The 11319-nt window shown below is 52.4% G+C and overlaps 1 protein-coding gene across 1 annotated transcript; it reads right to left on the bottom strand.

The window, feature by feature from the left end:
- Nucleotides 1-4325: 4325 nt before the first annotated feature.
- On the bottom strand, nt 4326-8033 carry LOC100766916 (GTP-binding protein Rhes). The gene is made up of 2 exons (XM_035441492.1): nt 7757-8033; nt 4326-4855 (listed from the first exon to the last, which is right to left on the bottom strand). The coding sequence occupies exons 1-2, from the start codon at nt 8025-8027 to the stop codon at nt 4326-4328; spliced, it is 801 nt and encodes a 266-aa protein (XP_035297383.1). The 5' UTR covers nt 8028-8033.
- Between the last annotated feature and the right edge of the window lie 3286 nt (nt 8034-11319).

Here is an 11319-nt window from a genome sequence, read left to right as displayed (position 1 = left end):
TGGGCTGTACCACACGATACCACATATATGCTACAAGTGAAGTTTTTTAAGTCACAGAGAACATTGTCTACTATGTGACTGCAGAGCTGAGACCTTGTTGGAACTCAGGCTATGTACAGTATCCTGGGTCTGGGTCCATGGCAATGGGCACTGGGCAATGACAGGTAGGCCATCTAGGGATCTTTCCTCCTCTACAGTGAATGTCACCAGAGTTTGGAGCTTTTGACAAAGACCTTCCTAACCAGGGGCTTGCAGTGATGCACGAGTCCACACATAACATGCAGGCATGTGACTCCTGTGTTGTTTCCCTGATGTTACAGTGGAACCTGGATGTGACTTCTGCCTCACAAATGGTGAAAAAGTCTTGGACATGGAGGAGGCTATAAATGGAAGATGCCTGGGCACTGCTTGGCCAGGTGGATCACCTCTCTGCTGCCACCTGTCAACCCTACTCCAGAGAGCAGACTCCCAGTCACCCTGTTACAAAAGTCCTGAAGAACAAAATGCTTTGAAATCAGATTATATGAACCCAGTTTTAAGCAAGCACCCTACCTCCTCTCTTCATCTGTTCAACTATCCGAAAGGATATCAGTCCTTCTATGTTGTTTTACTGGGACAATCCAAAGAAAGAACACAGGCCAGAGGCCAGCATGTGCTTAGTGAATAGGAGGTCTTCAGTAAAGGTCAGATCCCTTCCCCTCCCAACTCCCAGCAGCCTTTGTTGCTGAGCTGCTGGCAGGCTCCCTTCAGACTCCACCAGGCCATAGTGCAGGCTGAATGAAGATTTTCTCCTGAGTGACAGGTTCAAGGAGGCATAAAAGACAAGTACTGGCTGTTCAGAGTGCAGCCTTCTCTGGAACCTGATTCTCAGGGCTCATTTTAGGGGCCAGGCCAGTCTCAGTCTCTCCAGGAGGGGCAGCCTCCTAACAGCCCATTCTACCCTTTCCAAGGTTGAAAATGTCTTCCTTGCATTCTAGTGCCAGAACTGTGGGACCAGGAAGAAGCAGAGAGGAGAGGGAGAAGGGAAGCAGGCATGGAGCTAGCAATTTTAGGTTATGCAATGGGAATACTTGCAGAATCAGGGCTGGGAGGGCTGTTCTGTGCACATCTGGCCCAGCTGATCCCTGCCCACCACCTGCTTGTAGATGGTGTTTGTGGAGATGGGATTAACCCAAAGTCCAATGTGAAGGATATGCAATTGTGGCAATGTGCTGGGCTCTAACAGATCACTGGGCAAGACACTCAAGATGCAGCACCTCTTATTTAGCTCTCCATATTGGATATCAAGGCAGTGATTATAGCACCAGAGAGTAGTCACTTCATGTCTCCTTCTACAAAAGACATGAGGGAGAAAGTGCCCAACGGGCTTGTCCCACACTCAGACCCGTGCAAAGTGTGGCCAAGGGCTAGAGGAGCTAGATGAACAGATAGGCAAGGCATTCTCCCCACACCCCAACACAGCCTAGCCTACTTTGCTTGCAAGTGTCCCTGGAGGGATTATGGCTCCTCACTGGGTTCCAGGCCTTGTGGGCAGGGTCCGTGTCCTAGTCTCTGATCTCCATCTGCAAGCCTCGGCACCCTGCTATGCTCACAGCCACCTGCCAGGCTGACAATCCTGTTCTCACCATGAAGGGGTCAGGCACCCATGGTCCAGATCCTTCATTCACATGCCTATTGGGCAAGCACCTGAGTTCTCGTTACAGGACATATGGGCCACAAGGTGCCCCATGGAAATGGCTAAACCTGTGCTTGAGGTAGGTTAGCATCAGCTACCTCCCTGCCTAGGGAGGAGCACTCAGCCACATGAAACATCACTCATGGGGTCATTCAGGGTCAGGCATCTGTGCCTCCAGGTGCTGTCCCCAAACATATCCCACCGCTTCTTGCTTCACAAAGACACTGTTCTTGCCATTCATAAGTCACATATCTAACCAATTCTGTTTTGCAGTAAACACCTGCCCCCCTGCCAGCCCCAGCCCTGAGAGTATCCTCCTGTGCTGGACCTGCCCCAAGCTGGCCTTCTGGGTGACACTGCCCACCATCCCTATGGAATGTCTCCTTTGTTTTGGAAGGTGTTGAACAGCATGTCTGCCCCCTCCCTGCAGAGACCTGGAGCAATCTCATCATTTTCATTAGAGACAGCAGACTTATGTTTCCAGGCTGGTCACTCTAGCAATCCTCCTGCCATAGCCTCTCAAGTAGCCAGGACAACAGGCATATGCCACAATGCCTGGTCCTGCATCCAGTCTTCATAACCAACCATCTTTGCAGACACTAGTCACTAACCCCTGCTATTGGCCACTCAGAGCACACACCATATCAGGTCCAGGCCCAATCTCTTTAGTTGGGTTTCATCCTCCCAAATTTGAACTTGAAGACTTGTGTGATATACAGGGAGCCCTCGGCCCAGGGGGATGCCCCTCCCATAGAAACACAGAAAACAAACATCAAGGGCACAGCTGCTAACAAACCAACTTTAATTGATAGTGTACACAGAAATCCAGGCAGTGGCCCTTGACCAGATGGGACCAGGCCATAGACCTGGCCTAGACAAGTACCTGGTATACTCTCAGGGTTGGGGCTGGCAGGGCAGGTATTCACTGCAGAACAGAAGCAGGTGCTGAGGCAGTTGCAAATTGTGTGAGGACACAATCAGGGCCAGGCCTGGGCGTGCTGTGCAGAGCTGGGACTGAGGAGCATTACGGATGACAATGTACACAGCATCCGTGGGTACCCTGGGAGAGGGGTGTGGTGTGCAATGTGGTCCAAATCCCTGCCACTGGGAGCTCTAGGAAGAGAGGGTACCACATAATGTGTGTGTGTGTGGAAGCTGGCAGTATGTGACCTGGGGCCAGTCACTCCCACTTTCTGGATCCTGCGGGAATGAACTAGTACATTCCTATGGTTTCCGGTATCCATCGGCATCATTACTTTGTGAGTATGCAGGATCCATGATGCATCTGTGGAAGTCAAAGGATGACTTACAGAAGTTAGTTCTCTCCCTGCACTGTGTGGATCCCAGTGGCAGCAGGTGCCTTTACCCACTGAGCCACCTCAACAGGCCAGCTTCCGTACTTTTAAGGGGAAGAAAGCACACGTGCACTGGGAGTCGAACAGGGCCTTTGGTTTTCAGGATTACAATCATCCCTCACCCCACTCCTGCACTGGGAAGAGAAGTACCTAGCACAGCCTGAGCACTAAGGGAAGAGCCACTATGACTCATCCTACCAACCTATCCAGGGCTCAGCTCAGGCTCTCAGATGCTCCACTTCCTCCAGCAGCTGTGTATGCAGAAGGGGCTCACAGGTGGACAGAGGCCAGAGCGGGGGACCCCTCACTCCCTGTTGCCTAGCACACAGAGCCCAGTATCTAGTGGGTGCTCAACATGTGCTTGAGGAACCACAGCAGAAGAAAGCTGCATCCAGACAGAGCTCTGTCCTCATCTCACTAGGAGTGTGGAGGGGTTTAGAGTTACCCTCCTGATGGCAGGAGAGAGACACCCTGGCCTTCTGTGACCATAGTGCTGTGCGCTCATTTGTAAGCTGATGAACACAGGGCAGGATCCAGCTGCACAGCCTGCCTGGGAGCAGGGAAGAAGGGACCCAACTAAAGCAAGGATCTGAACTGGGGAGCCTGGCCAAAGACAGGTCATTAGGCTCTTACCATACAAGGACTTCATGTCTACTGCAGACAGAATGGGAAACAACTTCAAAACAAAGAGCAATGTCATATGGAGGAGCCTGGGAGAGGAGCCAGAAGGCAGTGCTCTGAGAGACATAGAGACGTCATCACACACAGACACACACAGCTTGCTCTTGTGTGCCCTCTCCCCCCCCTCTCTCTCTCCATATATATATATATGATATTATATCTCCACTCAATGTCAGGGTGGCCCCTGGCTAAGTTGGAGGGGTGGGTGTACAGAGCTGGGCCAGAGGGCAGGAGCTAAGACCCTGGAGGGGGTTTCTCTAGAAGCACAGAGGAAACAGAGGCCACCAGGGAATCTGGCTGGGACATCTGGCTGGGATGTTCTCATCCTGCGACTTGTACTGAGCATCTTGTTTTGACACAGGACTCCTGGTCTTTCTGCATTCCTCCCACTCTGAAAGGACACTGAAAGCTTGTCTCAGCTTGAGTGCTGACATGTCTGCAAATGTGTATCTGTCCTACCACAAAGGAGCCACAGACATAAGAATTCACAAGAGGTGGCTAGTAGTCAGGAGAACGGGCACAGTGTACATGCCTAGGGCCCCCGTGGGATATGGGCAGTGGGAACCCTTAGCCTTAAGGCACTGCCCAAGCCCCCTCCCTGATGTCCCTGCCTCTTACTGGATGCTACATTTGTCCCTCTCTCGTGCCTGGCCCTCCCGTAGGACCTTGGCCTTGATGTATTTGAGGTCACTGTTGACACTGGGGCGGCGGGCAAAGGGTGAGACCATGCCATAGGCACCTGCGACCTTGGTGCGGCGCATGCAGAAGGGCCGGGGATGGAAGGCGTCGCCATACTGCACGGAGATCTTATGGTGCAGTGCAGGGCTCATCTCGTGGGGCAGCTTGGCCATGCTGAACAGCACATAGAACATCTCATTCACATTCGTGTTCTTCTTAGCCGACACCTCGAAGTAGGCGCAGTTTTCATCCCCAGACACCAGCAGCTCGGCCTCCATGGCAGTGACCTGGCGGCACAGCTCGCTGTGGTCATTCTTGTTCCCACAGATCACCATGGGCAGCTCCGCCACCTCCTTGGTCTTATTCTTCAAGCAGGACTTGACCTCCAGGATCTGTTTCTGGAGGCGCTTGACCTCATCGAAGGACTCCCGGCTATCCAGGCTAAACACCAGTATGAAGACATCTCCTGTGGAAGGAATAAGGCAAGTGATCGAGTGATAGGCTGGCCTGGTGCCCCACTCAGCTGCCACTTAGGAGCCCTGCAAACTCTGACCTAGAGGCTCTTCGGGGCATCTGCTATCACTGTCCCCACTTGCCAGAGAAAGGAGCCAAGACTCAGAGGGGCTTGTAGGTAAAGTGCGGCACACCTAGCTGGACTCGGATATGGGCAGTCCTCCTGTTTCCTTACAGGACTGTGGAGAGCCCAGTCTCCCCGGTGGGGTTACACAGTCACTCTTGGAGAACTCCTGTGGACGTGGAGGTCTGACTGGCCTTATTCAGCCACACCCAGAGCTGGCACCAGTATCTTGCCCACAATAGGAATCTGGCAAGCACTGGTGTCTCTGTTGGCAGGGGATGTTGATGAGAGGGGGCCTGGGTTTGCATCTTACCTCAATTTAGCAACTGTATGACCTTGAAGAGTCCATGTAATCTCTGAGCCCCTCAATTTCCCCTCCCACATCATGTGAATGAAGCTGCCTTGCAGGAGGGTGATTGGAGCTAATGCATGCAGGGTGGCACACTTTGCCATGTCAGGCATCAATAATGCTCACAAGAAGAGGCACCTCCCGGAGCTGAGCATTGTGCACACCTGCTGTTTCCTTGGCACCTCATAGTACCTCCATGTGGAAGATTTTATTACTCTTCTGTTACGGGTGAACCACCTAAGGCTCAGAAAAGGCAAACAACCTGCCCAAGGTCACACAATTCAAATGTGACTAGGCCAAATCTATGACCTGATTTGGTCCTCACCTGGCCTATGCCAGGCACTCAGGATGTGCTCTCTGATTCTAAGATGAACCATGAAGTAAGTAAGAGATGGTGGCCCACACTAATGGGGCCTTGAATCTGACAAAATGATTAGAGCATACCCTGGAAAGGTCACAGGTGTGAAACAGCCTCCAGCTGCAGTTCCAAAGTCATCACCCTTCAAGACCCTTCCCATCTGTACCTTTCCCTTGAGTGTGGATCTGAGGGCCATGATTTGCAGACAGTGGGCTAGCCACTGGGTCCAGCAGAGCAGTACAGCTTGTGACTATTGCCTCCTCTTTGGCCTCTAAAGCACATTTGGTCCCCTACAGTGACACATACCCAGCATGAGCTATGGATAGGGCACAGAAGCACAGCACCCCATTCTAGCCCATCCACCTGCCCCAGAGACGCCAGGAAAGGCTGGGATGATAAACAGGGCCTCAACTGCCAACTGCTCTTGCTCTGCTGCCAAGCCTCATTCTGTCCCGTTAGACTAACTCTTGCCCCTGAGGACTCATAGCCTCAAAGTGCTCAAATCTGAGACTGCAAATGCCAGGCATCAGAGCCCAGCCCAGCTGGCCAGCAGCTGCAGGAAAAGCTGGTGGGAATGAGCAACGCTGAGTATCTCTTGTACCCAGGACCAGGCTGGAAAAGGAGGCCTGGGCTGGACCTGTGAGCAAGCAAAGCAACAGACATCTGAGATGTACTTAGAATGCAACATGCAGGAAACAGTCGGACATGTGTGCTTTCAGGGGATACAGGATGAATGTCAATGCACTGGTGCTGGCAAGGGTTAGGCACACACCTGTAAGTCAGAGGCCTGGGATAGGGATGTGTGCCTAATAAGCACTGTCTGATGGAAAGTTTGTCTTTGTATCTCTTGTACAGTTGAAAATTAACATTGAAGTATGTACATTTCTACAGGTGGGCATCCAGGCCCTCCCAAATAGGAAGAGCTCTCCCACATGACACTCACCTTTTGCAGGGAGCTGTCCTACACCCCCCTGTCCCCATAGCCACATGAGGAACAAGGTCACAAAGACACTGACAATGACACCACTATGCTACATGACAGGCTCAGGATTTGAAGCCAGGTCCGCCTTGGGTTCCTTAAGCAAGACGTTCCCTCTCAGAATCTGGGGTGGAGGGCCCCACAAGTGGTCTGGGACGAAAAATGACCTGGAAGAGGAGCTCCATGTCCAGAAGGGAGCCTGCCACAGGGCTCTAAAATAGCCCGCGAATGGGAAGAAAAGAGGATAGTGTGTGTGGCCCTCAGTGGGAATGTCTTGTTCTATAAATTGTCATTTTGTATTTGTGTCTGTATGTGATGTGTTGACCAGCATTGCATGTTGTTCCTGTGGCACCATCCACTCACTGTGTTTTGTAAACGTCTTTCACTGATCTAGAAGTTGCTGATCAGGGTAGGCTGGCTGGCCAGTAAGCCCCAGGTACCTTGCGGTCTCTGCCTCCCCAGTGCTGAGGTAGCAAGTTCTCATCACCCATATGGTTTGGGTGCTTTGGTGTGAGTAATGGGGATCAAATGCTGGTCCTTGTTCTTAACCAGCAACTTTCCTGAGTTATCACCCCAGTCCTTGAGGGTGGTTTTCATGATGTTCCTTCCTGTCTCTGTCCAGTAGCTGAAGGCATGGCTCTAGCCCACAGTGGTCACACTAGAGACATGGATCAACTCAAGACTGGCTTCAAGGAAGGACCATGATAGTGCCCTATCACCAGAAGGCCTCTGGTGGCCCACAATCCTGTCCTTCTCCAGATGCTGTTCCCAGTAGGGTGGAAGCCACGGGATAGGTCCTTCAACAACATTCATAAGCTGTGCTTCATCTGGATGAAGGCACTTAACCTCTGCCTCAGTTTTCCTCTTGTAAAATGACAGCAAACATTTGTCTCATAGGCTAGCTGTAAAGGTGAAACACATGCCAGTCTCTAAGCAAGAGCCAGGCCCATGGCTGTTACAGTGTCAATCACTAAGGGCCCTAATGTAGAAGTGGTGGGACAGCCATAGGGCAGATAGTGCCATGAGTCACACCACATTGTCTGGCAAGAAGCAACTTCCCTAAAGATAAGTGCAGGCCAGCTGTCCTGTCCCCAGTCATCTCACCTGTGAGGATGGACAGCCTGCGCATGGCAGGGAATGGGTGGTTGCCTGAGGTGTCCAGGATGTCCAGCTGGTACATGTCCCCGTGGATGTTGTACACCTTTCGATGAAAGTCCTCGATGGTGGGCGTGTACTGGTCCTCAAAACGGCCATTGAGGAAACGGGAAACAATAGAGCTCTTGCCCACACGCGAGGCGCCCAACACCACCATTCGGTAGGAGTTCTTGGCGGGCACACTGAGCGTGCAGTTCCCACTGGACAAGGTCTTCATCATAGCTCGGGGCTGCGGCAGAAGGGAGGAGGCAGGGGTCAGGGGGCCTCCTGGCCTCCTCTCTGTGGCCCCTGTCTAGGTCTCTGCTTTCTAGTGTAAAATAGAAGCCATTGGCCATGAGGGACCTCAGGGCTGGAGCCCCTCCCTCATTGTTAATTCATCCACAACCTCTCAACTCTTTATTCCGATTCTCAACTTGCTCACTTACCCATACTCTGTGCTTGAGCACAGAACCAAGCACAGAGTCACAGCCTTGCCTCGCTCCCCGCACCGCTGAAATTCCCAAAGCAGCAACTACCACTAGGGGGCAGGCTTCTCTTACAGGGCCCACTCATTACTCCACAACTGCCTGGATCCAAGGTCTGGTATATGGCTCAGTTGCCAGTCTACATTTCTTGAACAAAGGCTCTGCAGCTCTAATAGGAAGGAGGGGAGTTTGGTAGTCCAGGCCACTTCTCTGCCAACCCCCGGGTCACCTCCCTGGATACACCCTGGACCCAAGATTTGCATCAAGGTGGGGTCCTTCTCACATATGGCTCACTGCTGGCTTGAGTAACTTTTGCCTCCAAGCAACCTGAGTTTGAGTGAAGGGGGAAAGGAATGCAAGCCTCAGGACTCCAAGGACTGAGGTTCTGGAGGGAAACCCTAACTTTCTATGGGAGCTTCTTAGCCTCATGGAAAAGGCTTTAAAAAAAAAAAAAAAAAAGACTCAGGCTCTTGATCCCAGTGGACCTATGCAGACTTCTGTGGTTACCAAGGGGCTGTTCTCAGCCCCCTTCCTCTGTTGTCTCAAACCCTAGGCTCCATCAGGCCCATGGCATCTCCTCTAGTTGCAGGATTCATCCCAAATGCCACCTCTCTGCAGGCTGTTGACCCTTTCCCTCTCAGCAAGGACCACCTCCACACACACAAAGGACAGCTTGCTAACCCCAGAACTGCACAGACACAGGCCTGCAGAAACACTGTGCTCCTGGCTGACCACCACGAGTTGTGTAGCTGAGCACTACACAAAACACACCCTGAGTAGGCTAGTCGGGGCTGCAGCCCCACACAGGGGTGTCTTCTAGAAATGCATCTGTTTGGAGACAGCTCTGCTGCACACACTCTGTACACACACTCAGAGCCACAGCCTCATTTTTCATCATAATGATCAGACTACCATGGGGCCAGGGTCTGCAATGGCCACCAGGGCTGAGTGACATCCTCCTCAGTGTAAGACTCCAGGCATACACCCACTCTGCTCATGCCTGCCTGCCTGAGGTCCTCTGCCTTTCCTAAAAGCCCTGATTGGAGGTGGATCTCCGTGTGTTCCAGGCCAGCCTGGGCTGATCTACAGAGCTAGTTCTAAGACAACTAGGGCTACACAAAGAAACCCTCTCTCCTAAAACAAAACAAAACACAAAAGGCTTGCTTGGTATACTTTGTCAATTTCCATGGTGTAAATGCTCTCAGCTCCCAGCTCCCAGCCTGCAACATGACCTCCAAGAATGAATGCCAAAGACATACACAATGGGCCAGCTCAGCACACTGTGGGCCCAGGCCTAGCACTGGAACCATCACTCCTGGGCTAAACCCAGGCATGTGCCAAGCATAGGCTAAGTATAGAATAATAACACTGCTGACATTTGTTTTGCAGCTAATATATGTCACAGTGCTGTGAGTGCCAGGCATACGCCTGCTCCATCCCTCAATGACACAGAAGGTAGATGATAAGGACACTTAGGCACAGAGAGGCCGAGGTCCTGGGAAGGAGGGCCTTCCCCGAGCTGTCTGTCCTGCACTTTAGGAGGCACCTCCCATCATACACATGCATCCCTGCCCAGTGGCATCTGCCCACTGGTGAAGCTCTGATCCTAAGGCCCTTATGTTCCCTGCTGAATGTGTACCTAAAGCAGGCTGTGAGTCTATGCTTTGGAGTTGCAGCTCTATGTACACAGAAGGTGCTCAATAAATGATCCCTGAATGGGAGAAATTGCAGATGGCTCTACTGTTTGGCTCACCCAACCCTCCCACTCCTGTCCCCCAGTCCCACCCTGGGGTTTGAGATTTGTCCTTTCCCACTGTGGGGTCAACCATGCTGGAAACAGCAAGACCAGCAGGCAGCAAGGGAGACTCTGTCCACAGGGCCTCAGGGCTTCCCTTGGTGCCTCCTGTGGGGTGGAGTCAGAGGCCCTGTCACCTGGCATCCAGGTATCTGGGTGCCTCACACAGCCCCACGTGGCTGAGGCCATGTGAAAAGCCTAGGTCTGTCACAGATAGCCTTGGGTCCTCCTGTCTCCACCCCTTTCTGATCCTGTCTCTAATTTCTAATTCCCTGCCCTGCCCTCTCCCTGATGCTTCCTCTTTCAGACTCCCTCCTGGCTTTCACTTCCTTCATGCCTCCTCTTTCACTCTTTCCTTTCTGATTGCCTGTCGCCCTCTCTGACTCCCTCCTCTCAGTCCTTGTGAATTGGGAGGTCTGGACTAGATGATGGAGCAAGGAGTCAATGGGGGCAGACTGCATACCTGGTGACTGCTGGCTCACTCCTTGCCCTCCATCTGGCGGAGGGGAAGGTTCCATCAGCAGCCCTCCTCCCTGCAGAAGGACTGGGTGGGTGCCTCTGGGAAACAAAGCTACACTTGGGGACCTTCAGCAGGACTGCAGGGTGGGATCCTTCTCAGAACAGCCAGGGCCAGGCAGGTAGACTGGGTGAAGAGAAATGGTCTCATAGCCAGAGTAGGGCTGAGGGACAGGGGTGGGAGGGTTGGGTGAGCCAAACAGTAGAGCCATCTGCAATTTCTCCCATTCAGGGATCATTTATTGAGCACCTTCTGTGTACATAGAGCTGCAACTCCAAAGCATAGACTCACAGCCTGCTTTAGGTACACATTCAGCAGGGAACATTAGGACCTTAGGATCAGAGTTTCACCGGTAGGCAGATGCCACTGGGCAAGGATGCATGTGTATGATGGTGCCCCCTAAAGTGCAGGACAGACAGCGAGGGGCAGGCCCTCCTTCCCAGCATCCAACCCTGATGGCTTGGAGAGGTGGGAAACTGAATGTAAGAATAGGGACCCAAGCCAGGCCGTGGTGGCGCACGCTTTTAATCCCAGCACTCGGGAGGCAGAGGCAGATACAGGATTTCTGTGAGTTTGAGGCCAGCCTGGCCTACTGAGTGAGTTCCAGAATAGGCTCCAAAACTACAGAGAAATCCTGTCTTCAAAAACAAAACAAAGAATAGAGACCCGAATGTAAGCAGGGTGCTGGGAGTGGGGCTGTCCCCAAAGACAGTACCCACCCCCCACCAGCATGCAT

Source organism: Cricetulus griseus, chromosome 3, assembly GCF_003668045.3.
Source record: "Cricetulus griseus strain 17A/GY chromosome 3, alternate assembly CriGri-PICRH-1.0, whole genome shotgun sequence".
Classification (NCBI taxonomy): Eukaryota; Metazoa; Chordata; class Mammalia; order Rodentia; family Cricetidae; genus Cricetulus; species Cricetulus griseus.
This window is presented reverse-complemented; position numbering and strand designations above follow the sequence as displayed.

Excerpts from the sequence above, each read along its gene's own strand:
- LOC100766916 (XM_035441492.1), bottom strand. The coding sequence starts at position 8,027 with ATGATGAAGACCTTGTCCAGTGGGAACTGCACGCTCAGTGTGCCCGCC. Across the intron at positions 4,856-7,756 it reads CAGGCTGTCCATCCTCACAG|GAGATGTCTTCATACTGGTG; the intron begins GTGAGATGACTG and ends TTCCTTCCACAG.